Below are 13,354 nucleotides of genomic sequence, written 5' to 3' on the forward strand. Positions count from 1 at the left end.
CCTGCTATCCAGAGCCACCAGAGGTCTATTTCTACAACGCCATGGCTCGGTTTCAAATCTCAGCATCACGCTGTGCTTGTATGAAAAAGGCAATGCAAATGTGAAAAGATCTTTCTTGCCATGGGGTGCAGATTCTTTTGATTTATCTGGCAAGCACTGTGCTACATACATACATGTGAAAAAGATAAGACCATTCATTTGAAATTTGATATTTGGACAAGCAAACATTTCATCCTCCCTGAAACAGTTCCTACAGATAAAAGAGGTCATTTGAAAAAGGGAAAGCAAAAGGAAAATTAGCTTCAATTGCAAAATATCTGATAGTTTTCTTGCATGTACTGCCCATCTCAACTTTCCCAATGGAATCACATGAAGAAATAGAAACAACTGAGACAAGTGAAATCCACAGAAGAACTGTGCCAAGTTTTCCAAGATGCTTGGAATGGCCAACCTGTCAGTCTGTGACAGGCGTACCAAGAAGAATTAGTGAACTGTGAATATACCAAGTACTGATTTGATTTAGGTTTTTTTTTGTGTTTACTGCACTTTGTGTGAAGATAACTGACAAAAACGTATTCACTCTTCACAGTACACTAAACATCAATGGAATAAACCAGAATTTAACAGGGAACTTCGATGTATTGTTCTACAAGTTGGCATGAAATCTAATCAATTATAAAATAAAATTTTCTTTCATCTGGGTTTTCTGTTTCTTCAAATTATGTTTAAAAAGAAACACACAGATTTAGAACTGTATACAATATTTATTGACAATGTATTAATTTCCATTGGTTTTTCATAGTAAAGACAGACACTGACTTTTACAGGGCTTATCTTCGAGAAGGTTACAGCTCTGGGTTTCTGGGAATGTACTTGTGAGTGGCACATACAAGGATTTTTCAAGGTGGAGGGTGTTGAGAGAGAGGGTAAGAAGGATTGATGCTGCTTGGAGTGAAGTCCAGGGCAGCAGGAGGCTAAGGCTTCTTCTGTGAGTGTGTGCAAACATACACTGTCACCAAGATGTGTCATTTAGGCTTTTAGGATGTCAGTCTGTCCTTACTCTCCAGAGAAAACTCTGATGTCTGCTGAAAACCTTGCATTTCCAAAAACCTCTACTTTCCAGGAATGAAGAAAAAAACATATTTTTCAAACCATTTACATCTATGTTTTGGTTGTTGTTGTTTTTTTTTTTTAAATTTACACAAGGTTTTATGAAAGGATTTCATCAGCATATATATCATTACCTTTTCTTTATCCCTATAGGACAGTGTAATCATTCTGTATAGTATAAATATGAAAATTGCCAAAATTGGATTTACAAGGTTTTGCCAAACAACAGTGTTTGCAGTTTTTTTTTTTTTTTTTTTACACTGGAATATAGAAGTATAAAAATATATGAAACAAAAAAGCGCTGTGAAGTACAAACACATATCCAAAGTGTAGAACTTATGAGGCAGAAATTTCTTTGCCAGTTGACAGTGTGCTTTGGAAACACATTAATATCTGGCCAACATACACCCAGTGCACACTCTCACCCTCAAATACACCATGTCATACCACATACAGTATTATTGTAAAGATTAAGAAATATATTCATATTGGGTAGCTTGAGATAGGTCTATGGCTGAGGTGGATTAATTACCTTAATGACTTTTCAAATATTAAGGTCTTCAAATTTAGCTGAAAAATTGTGCCGTATTGTTTGTAATGTAAATGTGTACTGTAATATTGGACTTGTGTTAAACAGAGAAAGCAAACAAATGATAGAAAAAACATCAGAAACAAGCTTACTAGGCTACTTTTCCATGAGTACAATTGTTGGGTTTTAAGTTGTAGCTTGTGGTTGTAGTGTTGTTAGTAGTGTGAAATGTGCTGACCTGAGATGGTTGAATTTTGGCCTGATATAAAGGCATTACTAGCCTCTATCACTTGGCCCTTTGTGTGTGTGTGTGTGTGTGTGTGTGTGTGTGTGTGTGTGTGTGTGTGTGTGTGTGTGTGTGTGTGTGTGTGTGTGTGTGTGTGTGTGTGTGTGTGTGTGTGTGTGTGTGTGTGTGTGTGTGTGTGTGTGTGTGTGTGTGTGTGTGTGTGAAAAAGGTGTGTACATTAAGGTGTAGTTAGCTAATCATTGGTACAATAAATTGTTACTTTTGCTGACATATTACAGCAAATACATGCTGCAAAAGAATATCAACTACATTCATGAATACATGTTTACATTTTGGCAAAAAACAAAGACGTGCTTTGATGAAATGGAGCAAAAGGAAACAAACAGTGATCCAATGACATTGTAAAATAGACTATTTACATTGTTTCACATCAGCCTTTGCATTCTCATAATGTTACAGTATAAATTATACTGTATGTCATTTTGTCTTTTTTGTAGAAAGTTCATAGGTATTTATTTACAGGAATAACATGTTCCAATTCATGATTAATTATATACTATTTTATATATACATATGTAAATATGTTTTTTTAGAACATGATCCCAAATTTGAGTTCATCTAAAGAAACATTTACAATGCCAATAATCAGTTTTCTTCGAGAACCCTTCTGTTTTTTAAACATACTTACAAAATAAACAAACTCATTTGAGAGAAAGGTAAATTAAAAACAAGAAAGATATAAAAAATATTGATGTCATACTAACCAGAACTATTTAAATAAACTACAACAACTCACTTACTAAGTGCAGTTTTCAGTAACTATAAACACAATGTGAAAGTGACTATTTTTGATAAATAACATGTAAACAGTGAGGTGAAAATCCAATGTTCAAACTGAAGTGTACTTTTTTGTTAATTAGAACTGTGCTCAATATTAAAAGTTTAATGCCGGGCAGTGCTTGTGAATATGCATCATTATGTCGGTATCCAAAACAGTCGCAACTGTTACGTAAATGCTTTGTAGAAAAAAAATTCACGATCAATATTTGATATTTCAGACATACTTTTTTCATAAAGCTGTAATTACACACACACACACACATATTCTAATTTGTTAGGTGACTTAAACACAAAAACCACAAATCAAATGAAACAGTTGTATGAGAAAGCGATTAAAAAATAGAATCAAGGAGTCACTACTGTACAGAGCATGCAGTGAGTCATAACTGTATGTGGCTACGCTTTAATTAAACACTACAATACTAATGTTTCAGTATTCACTCACACCTCCACAATCAAAATGAATAACACAACATGAGGAATGAACCCTTTATGTCAGATCTTTGTTGTTTATAGTAAAATCGATAAAAGCATGTGAGACAATGGAGATGAAGGCTCCAGTTCTCACTTCGGTGTGATTTATCAGAGATGCTGTATTTGGAGTCACCTTCTCTTCTTTTCCATGTATTAAACAATGTCCACAGGTACAATTTGACATACCTTGTATATGCAAAGAAGAGGCCATGACACCACAGTTCATTCATACGGACAGTGTGTCAGATCTATGGGGAGGGGGATATGACACTCTGGTGAATTGCAGCCCTAGGTTTATGTTTACATTTTAAACTTGTTGTAACTGAAACATAAAGTGTGGTAATATTACTGAAGATCCTCTTAAGACAGCCCCCATAAGCACCAGGTATTACAAGAACTACGGTACAGCCTCTATGGCTTTTAAGAACTTGTGTGCAAAACCATTTATAAAATCTATTTTGTGACCATACAGTCAAAAGCACGGCATCATTAATCAATAATCTGTAGTCATCTGTGAGAAATTCATTTTTGGATTGACGGCTATGTCTTTTAGGATTATCAAACTATTTTTTTTATTTTATTTGAAAACAATACATGACTAAGAGATTTTAAATCTATGACAATAATACATATCTGGCTTGGGAGGCAGATACAGTATACAAACCCATTGCAGTCAAACAGAAAATTCTTGAAACAAAATTAATATTCAAATAACACTGTCAGTAACTGATAATTGATGATGTTTTGTGCTTTTATCCCTTATGGGATTCCTGTGGCCCATAGGGATCATTTAGGCTTCACCATTTGTGTTTTTCTTGGACCATTAAATAATCATCCAAATAAAGTGCCTTTTTAGCAGTTGTGAACACATTTAATCTGCAATGTAAATATGTATCCAGAAAAGTGAGAATAGAGAGCTGAAAAGGGAATTTTTGTATGTCACATTATCCCTATGATAAATGCTATACATGTGATATTTACAGATACACTTGCTTAAAGGCTAAACTCCTTTCTTCATATACTGTAGTCTTCTCCAAAGACATCCAGACCATGTATGTGTGCTTTGGGGTAACATGGAATAATATTGCTTATAACAATATATGAACGAATAAAGGCCAGTTAGACCAAAGACATATTTTTTTTATATTTTCACTCTTTAAAAATTTTGTGGGATCTATACTCTCTGTCAGCAGTTTGACACAGTGACCAGAAAACATTAATGACAATCCAAATTGGCTGTATTCACTTCACTCTTCATTACGTTATGCCATCTTTTTTAACATTCAACAAGCTTGTTGAGTGCAATCTGAATTTAAACCTGGAAGTTCTGGAATGATTTTAGCTCATATTACCAAATGTCACCTTAAAATGGTTGACAAATGGTAAAAATGCTTAGAAATAAATGATATAGTGCCCCCAGTGTATTAAAATAGAAAAAGGTTGATCGTAAATTTCTTCCACAATGAATGATATTGTAAATTTTCTACCTTTAAGGCCTTTATACAATTAGGGTGAAATGGATTCCAGTATTAATAGATGTAGGCTTTTTTTTTTTTTTTTTTTTACATAATTAGAACACCCTGTTGACCTGAAACTTGCTTCAGCACTTTTAAGTGTTGTCAGTGAAAGTAAACGGCCATTTGAAAGTCATATTTTAACTTATCAATTTGTATCTAATTGATATGGTTATTTTGGCAATGAATTATGTATACTGTAAATCTAACATAATAAAAACATTTAAAAGAAATGCAAACAAACATTAAAAAAAAAACTTCAAGAAAACACAATTCACAAAATAAGTAAAATTCTAAACAATAACTCGGGAACAGGCACCTTATATGTTTGTAATCTCTCTCCTATAAGGTTATCACGTGTTAGCCAGCAAAAGTGGTATTCCAAGATATGATGGATCCAGTCCTGAATACAGTAATTCAGTCTAGTATTAGATCACATAAATATGAAACAAACCAGATACAAACAAGAAATGAGCAACATATTTTGCTGTTTGTTCTTGCCCTCACTGATTTTTTTTTTCTTTTCTTTTTTTTTTAATTGACATAATAGAGCCAGTAAACAATGTTGAAGAATGAGAAAACAGTTGGGAAGATTATCCTCGACCATTTGTCAATAGAGTTTACATCAGTCAAGTCTGGGATGTTGATTTTAAGCTGTGAAGCGCGCCTTCGTAGTCGGCTCTTCTTTTGAGTCATGTGGCGCTCCAGCGCATTACGGCCAAAGTTGTGCCTGGCCAGCCCTGCTTTACGATACTGTAGAGTCGAGCTGTCGTATGTCAGCATGGTATTTCTCGGGTCATTGAGACCCAGAGCCAGCTCTGAAACGCCCATGTCATTTTTGATATCCAGGGTGCCCAAAAGGATGTTTTCATGTGGGTCCATCTGTCCAAGGAGAAGAGGCAATTATTTCTAGTGTATTAATACCATTCAACAGCATTTTGGAACAAATCTCCTTTTTATTAAGATAAAGTACCAAATCATATTTCAAAAAGGTCAAAGTCATAAGTAAATATTTTTTTCAAAATATGAGTGAAATGAGTACATGTAATGTGAAAAAGGCTCCCTAGCAAACCGACAGAGAATTATTACTAACTATGGATGGTTTTAGTGTCTTTCAGCTCATTGTTTTGGTTTTACCTTCCCAGTAGTACACTAATTTGCAATTACTGTTATAAGGTGACAATATTTTGTGTTTACATCCTAATAATAAAAAGAACAATACCATTTTTTTTTCTTTTTGTAACAATAATAGCAGTTGGACATTTTGGATATAGTTTTTTTTTTTCTGTACCTTATTCTTTTGATCGCCAAGTCCAATTGCTGCATCGTCCACAAAGATTGGTTCCCACATCGCATCATGGCCATCGAGATCCCTTTGTTTCATTCTTGCATACAGAGTATCATCTCTGCCAACTACATTCCCCACGAGCCACTGCAAGCACAGTCAAACAGAACAAACTTGCTGTGGTTTAGAGGAAGAGGTTTATTTGTGTGGGTGGTTATTGTGAGTTAGCAACAATTACTTTACATGAAATAATTAAATTCTTATCTTTATGATTGCAAATACCTGCGGACATGAACTACACAGTTCACAGTACACAGTTTTTGCATTGGTCAGGAATAAAGCTTACTCTTTAGAGGATTTAAAATAGTTTCGTTTTATTTTCCTCCTTTGCCTTCACTTGACGTCACGGGACATTTTTTGTCCCCAGTTTTGTATTAAATAGAAATCAGCAGCCATGTGGTGGTGATTATTTTCATCACTGTTAGCAAGCATTTGGTTCATTTCAGCTGAGGACACAAAATGGAAAAGTAAATGCAACTCCTGTTTTATGAAGAAACCAAGTGGCTCAGAGTCCCTCTTTCCTTCTATTTCAGCTAGCAACATGTCACGTTTGGCTTTCAAACAGGGATAGTACAAGCTTATTAGGCTTGCTTTACTGAGCACAGTGAAGGCAGGACACATTAGGTCAACCCTCCTTTTGAAGTGGTGACATTTTTTTTTTATTTGCTAGTAATTATTCTAAGCTCCTTAGACAGCTTTATGAATAATCAAATTAAAATTGCACTGCAAAGTAAAGAAAACACGTGCTTTCATGAATCCAGAAGAAAGAAAACATATTTAGCTTGGAAATGTGAGCAAATAGAAGCTCATATGGAGGATATGCTTATCTGAAATGCAGAATTTTCTACATACATGAAGGCATTTTTGTAAAAATAATTTTTATTGTGGGAATAACAATTTCTTTCTAAATGGTGGTAGATCTACAATGTAGGGAAAGCTGAGCTATTAAGCTGTTACCTTGTTTGGATCCATCCTCATCTTTTCGTTGTTGGCTGTAGCAATCTTCTCGGCTGCCTTTTTCTGACGCTGAGGGCCCCGGCCAAAAAAGATGTAGTTTACCAGCGCATACTCCAGCAGAGCCATGAAGACGAAGACGAAGCAGCCCATGAGGTACATGTCTATGGCTTTGACGTAAGGGATTTTGGGTAGGGTTTCTCTCAGGTGAGTGTTAATGGTGGTCATGGTGAGCACCGTGGTAATACCTGGTGGAGAAAGAACGTCTTGAAATATACTGGAAATATAATGGATAAAAAAAAACTTTAACTGTATAAAAGAGTTAGTGACACTTTCTAAACTACGTCAGAAGTTGAAATGTGTCATTGTTATGTAAAAACCACAAATGACTGGAGCGAGCACAGTTACTTCATGTATTTTTTTTATTTTCTATTAATTTAGCAACACTAAAACCTCACTTACACTATTCTAACTGAATGTGTGACAGTGTCATTTCTCCTGACAGCGAGACATCCTTGTGATACCATATCTGTGCTTGATTAAGCCTACCAGCATCAATGAAACCGAGGGGCTTACCCAAATATTTTTTAAAACTTGCTCTGGGAGACAAGGTAGAAGACGTGCACTTGAGGTGGTGCAGCAATTTGAAATTCAAATGTCAACCTTGATCTTGTTCATCAGTGGGTAACTCCTACTGAGACAAGTTGTAGACGGTTTTCAAAAACCTCAGCTGGCAAGCTGTGGCAATAGTTAGTGTCAGACTGACTGTGCATATCAATGTGTCAAGATTGTGCTTGTTATGAATGGCACACTAACTATTGCTCCAAGTCATTTCATTTCTTATTTTTTTGCATTTTTTGCAAAGCACTGGCTCTTGGATGTTGTGTGCTTCCACTAGTGTGTCTGTGTTATCCATATAGAGGAATTACAAATGGCATGAGAAGCCTGATTCTGAAGCTTAGGTATAATTTTCCATGCATGATTAAATAATTGCATTCATAGCTCCTATAGTAATGACAAATCCTCTGACATGCACCTGTACACTCTACGTTGAAAGCACACAACAGCGTCATTATTTAAGGTAATTTCTATTGAGTCTCAGTAAACAAATACTAAATTAATATACAGCTGTCACAAAGCTGTCAAGTGACCATCACTCAAAATAGGATTCAGGCAATTTTTCCAAGCTGTTGCTCCAAGAGTTTAACAATAACAACAAATGATTTTTGGCCATGTGATTCAGCCATTACAGGTCCATTTTAATGCCTGAAACCAGGTCAGAGGAAAGTGGTTCCTGAATCTATTGTAGAAAGGGGGGGGTGACCAAACATTTCCCAACTCTGTTGACCTGCCTCCATTATGGAGCATTACCTTATTTTTCATTAAATCCCCCCCCTCCCCTCCCCCGATCACTAAATGCAGCTCAGTCGTCAATCAGCGAAATTGCCTTGTCGACTAAAACGAGGGATGGGTAGAGGGATGGATGAAGCCGGCTGGATGGAGTTGGGTAGAAATAAGACAGTGAGCTTCTGATAAACACAGAAGCTCAATACAAACCTCACGGGCTACATGAGGGTTTACATAATCGAGGATGACTGGGGGGGGAAATTGTGACTTCCAGAAAAGCACAGAGGTTCTGGACTCAAAGTAGAAACACATCAACCTGGTCATCCATCATAATACGTCTGTGGACCAAAGCGGCACTTGACGGATAGTCGATCCTGTGCCTGTAAAAGATGTGAAACGCTGTGCAGTGTGGTGTAGGATCAGCACGGTGATATTCTGTTTCATTTACAAGCTGTGTAAGGATCAGTAATTAATAAATTAATATAGGTAAAAATAGAAAAGTTACGATAATAAAAAAATGAAGATATAACATCCTTTACAATTAGAAATGATGCTCTTCCCAGGAAACAAGTGTATCTGTGATGATCGATATTGTAGAAAAGGTTTTATCTCCAGCTTTGTATTTGATACAGCACACAGGTTGAGCAAGGTTTCTGCAAGCCAATGCTTTTCCCCCTTTGTCATTATATTCACCTAGAGCCACTCTGGCAGCAGAGGCATCATAGTTGATCCAGAAGGAGACCCAGGAGAGGATAGTGATGAGGATAGAAGGCATGTAGGTCTGCAGGATGAAGTACCCAATGTTTCTCTTCAGCTTAAAACTCAGGGACAGACGAGGGTAAGAACCTGTGGAAAGGAGAGAGAGGGGAGAGAGGGTAAAGAAATAATGAAAAATTTGCGACAAATATCAGGACTCCAGTACTTTATGTGTTCTGATTATGCTGTTTTAGAGATAACTCGCCCTTTTTCTGCATATTTAGTGTGCTGACGTCAGCAGACGTTTATGGTTTCTGACCAGCCACCTCGATAGATCTATGGTTACATTTAGGCAGCATACGTGGTTAAGAATATCTTATGCCTTGAGACAGCGCAGGAAAACAAGTCTCTGGAGTTGAAGTCAGACATTTTACTCCTCATTATTAGTCCTAGTTTGAGAATACATCGCATAAAGGATGCTCAAACGATCACCTCGAGTGGACACCGACGTGTTTTATGGCACGATAACAAAAAAATGTGGATACCCTAATGTGTGTCTGTTTTCAATTTGTAGAAATTTGTTTGACCCAAGTGATTTCATGTTCTCACATAGCTGCACAGACTCAAAATAAAAATGCGGCTTAGCTGCTATAACCGTTTTTATTTTGCCCACGTCTTTTGATTGACTAAATCAGGCTAAAAATGAGCTGTCCGATACTTCAAACTGCTGAAAGAGAGTATGCCAAAGGCAGACGCTACAAAATGAGCCTCAAAAGACTGAAGGCTAAAACACATTTCCTCCATTACTAAAACTTGTTGAGAGGGTCATTCAGAGGCATTAGCAGTTTTCACTTGTCACAGTTACTGTAACTCTGAGGTTATAGTGTTATATACAAGATGACGTCTTGATGACGAAGCTGGAACTAGTGAATGTTTGGCACTTTGGCGTGATAAATCATCATCCTTACATTATCAATTGCAGAAGCATTCAGTCAAAAAAACATATGTATTGTCTCTGCTAAACTCAGCGCTCTTCAAAATTACCCGTTTTCCACACAATATGGCTGGAGGTTTAACAGTGTTCTTTTTTGCTTGCCTCTGCTGTTTGAAAGAAGCCCACTAAGGCTTTAGGTCGAGGTAAATTTTATCAGCATATATATCTCTCTCCTTAGGGAATTGTCTGTATTTTGATTTGAGTTGACCAAATTACAAGTGGATGGGGGATAGCCCCACAAGAAGAGCTAGAATACACTGTAATGTAGAGTTTATTTGAAAGCCGTGCAGAAACAGAAGAGGAAAAAGGATTATGTCCTGTTTTTCATGAAATCCACCAGGCTTCTCTTGGAATGATACCACTTAGATCTGCTATTTCAATTGGCTAATGTTAACATGAGCCACTGAAACGATCACTGAATTACTTCTTTATGAAATGAGGAAGCTGCTTGGGTAGAAAATAACAAGGCAGAAAAAGATATGGAGAATATTTATTATTCATAAGGGCAACAATTACTTTGCTTATCCTTGGAGTGAAACACGACACTTGCATGGGATAAATGCCCAGGCGCTTGCGCTGATGTTTGCATTTCTAAGTGACCCACAGGTCGGTCCCTTAATATCGCAATAGAAAACACGTTAAAAGGGAATCCCCCATCTCGCACAAACATCCAGCACACTGCAGGGACATAATCCAGTGAACTTGCTTGCATTTCAATGACAAACAAACACACACACACACACACGTACGCACAAACATTGTGCATTCATCAGTAAGCATTGTGTTTATTAATAGGCTGGCGTGGAATGCGTGATCCGTGCAGAAAAAACACGCTCTCATTGGTGGAGTCTCTGCATTCTTATTGCGTCGATATTATGCTCACATTCAATGCAGTGGCTACCCCAGAAACAATATTCTGAAGAACCACTGGTCCGATTACAAATGCTCGCTTGCATGACAAATTCATGAATATGAAAATGTTGAAGAGATTAATATTTCATTGTATCAGACAGCATTCTTTTTGTTTATTGCTGTTAAATAAGTCATGGTGTCTTCTGTCTCCCAGGACGGCCCTTTATTCGAAGGTTCGATGGTATTGCATGACATTTAGCATTTCTGGAAATTAGTGGGTGCCATTTTTAGAATGAGTTCAAACAGCGAAATGAGTCAGTATGCATGAATCATACCCTTTTTTCAGTAACATAATGATGAAATAGAATATAACGAAGAAAAATTGTGGCATCTTTTAATGGAAATAAAGGAGAGTGGAAACAGTAAAGTTTGAATATGTAAAGATAATTACACTTTGATGCTTTTATGATGTTTGAACTTGTTCATTAACATTACCTGTGGAGAAGACAACATTCTTGGAGATGAGTTTGTGATCCACAATGGAGAACTGGGGCAGTTCAATCTTGTCCACCCCTGTCACAGCATTATCTCCTCCTCGCCAGTAGAATTCAATGTCATCTGTAGTGTAACCATCTGAGAGAGGGTACAGAGAACAGAAATTATTGAGGATTGTTAAAGCGCTGTATGCGTGTTCATAATCATGTCCCATCTGGATCTCGTGCGGCCCTGTTAATTAATCACTTAGCATGATTAGATTTGCATTTGTCACCATTTTACGTTCTGCTGACGGCGGACACAGTAATTGGCCTTTGTTGCACTGACTAAAAATATGAGGTAATCCCTAAGGAACGGATGAGTCTTATATCCAATTGAATGTTTGTGTGTATGCATATACAGTATGAATACATGTGCCTGTTAGCTACGCCGATCCATTTACCCCACTTTTACTTCCATACTGTATATTCAGAGGAAAAGATGCAGGCTAAATTGTACTGGACTGGGGAGGATGTATGAAAGTTCGACATCTAGTTCCATGATAATTAATAATTTAAATAATTGTAATATTATCTTTTATGCCTTGACACTTTTTCAAGTACCAGCATGGACTTATTTACCTGTTAATATTACTTTATAATATATAATATCTTGACACCTCTCGAACCCTGTTTCTAATAGTTCATCATGATATAACTAATGACTAATGCTGGATAGTGAATTGTGATTTTCTTCTTTTTTACTGAGTCACATAGTTATATATATTCAGCTGCCAAGTGCAATCACAGTTGGCCAATGCAGAGCTCAACATCCAGGTACCTTTGAGCAAGGTACATGCAGATGCCTGTGCTATATTCTTAACAATAGTTGTATTGGGAAAAAAACCTCTTATGAATTATGAAATAAAGTTAAGATTTAACACCCTCGATGGTAGATGAGGGCAGCCCTTTTGTGGTTCAATATATATATATTTATAGATCTATGAGTAAACTTTATTATGTTTTGTCCCTTGATTAACTAAATGATTAATACCAAAACCAAGGGTGATTAAATAACCAGGCTTGGCACCCATTTTCATCACTAAAACTCAATAAAATCTGCAAGGGGAAAAGAAGCACGGCCATTAATATTAATCTGAACCAAAGCTACTCCCTCTTTTGCTCTCATTTTGGCCAAATCAGTACAGACATGGACGGCATAGCGGCCAGTGGGCAGGAGCAATAAATGATTGAGTAACATGGTGCTCTGTAGTTTAAACTGAAGACAAGCGATGTTGAAAAAAAAAAAAAAAAAAAAAGTCAAGAAGCAAAGTAGAACATTTTCATTTGACCATGAAACTTGGCTCTTGCATAAACCCCTGCCTACTCTCTGCTGCGGTGCAGTTGTCATGTCTGCTGACTTCAGGGCATAAGAGCATTGGTCTCACAGAGAGGAGCAGACGGGAATAAAGGAACAAGGAGAGACAGGAGATAGCTGGAGTTAGCCCACTGTTTTAAAAGGGCTGCTCACTATTGAAACCAAACTAAAACTGCATGGAACTCAATTAAAGCAGAAATTTGCAAAGTAATATATAAAAGAATCAACATATGTAAGTGTGTTTAAATGCCTCCTTCCATAACACTGAAATATAGCAGGAAAAAAAAATAGATGATATTCATCCCTTTTATACCTTGGCACAAAAGGTGAAGTGACACAAAGTTACCTTTTATAATTGCTCGTTGCTTTATTTTTGTATATAAACTACAAATACAACATTTCATCTCATCACAGTGACTGTGAAACTGATAAACAGTTTAGTTTTTCTCAGTGTGCATTTGTAATAATTCATTTTAGGCAACAGCAGGAAGATTATGTAACAATCAGGAATTTTTTTTTTTTTTAATGATCTCAACATGCAAGTAAACAATCATTTGTAATGGTTGCAGCACTTGAAAAGACTGCGTGTTTGCAGAGCAGG

At 36.6% G+C, this 13,354-nt stretch overlaps 1 protein-coding gene across 1 annotated transcript in view; it reads right to left on the reverse strand.

The window, feature by feature from the left end:
- Positions 1–750: 750 nt before the first annotated feature.
- Positions 751–13,354, reverse strand: part of LOC138632441 (gamma-aminobutyric acid receptor subunit beta-2) — a 59,965-nt gene continuing 47,361 nt past the window's right edge. Inside the window, exons 6-10 of the mRNA XM_069718013.1 lie at positions 11,398–11,535; positions 9,054–9,206; positions 7,017–7,261; positions 6,006–6,146; positions 751–5,596 (exon numbers count right to left, since the gene is read on the reverse strand). Of these exons, the coding sequence (XP_069574114.1) occupies positions 5,249–5,596; positions 6,006–6,146; positions 7,017–7,261; positions 9,054–9,206; positions 11,398–11,535 (1,025 nt within the window). The 3' untranslated portion in view covers positions 751–5,248. The remainder of the gene's footprint in view (positions 5,597–6,005; positions 6,147–7,016; positions 7,262–9,053; positions 9,207–11,397; positions 11,536–13,354) is intronic.

The sequence above is a fragment of the Brachyistius frenatus genome, unplaced genomic scaffold (genome assembly GCF_029030835.1).
Source record: "Brachyistius frenatus isolate BFR_SWC_R1_liver_20210118 unplaced genomic scaffold, ASM2903083v1 Contig_5, whole genome shotgun sequence".
NCBI lineage: Eukaryota > Metazoa > Chordata > Actinopteri > Embiotocidae > Brachyistius > Brachyistius frenatus.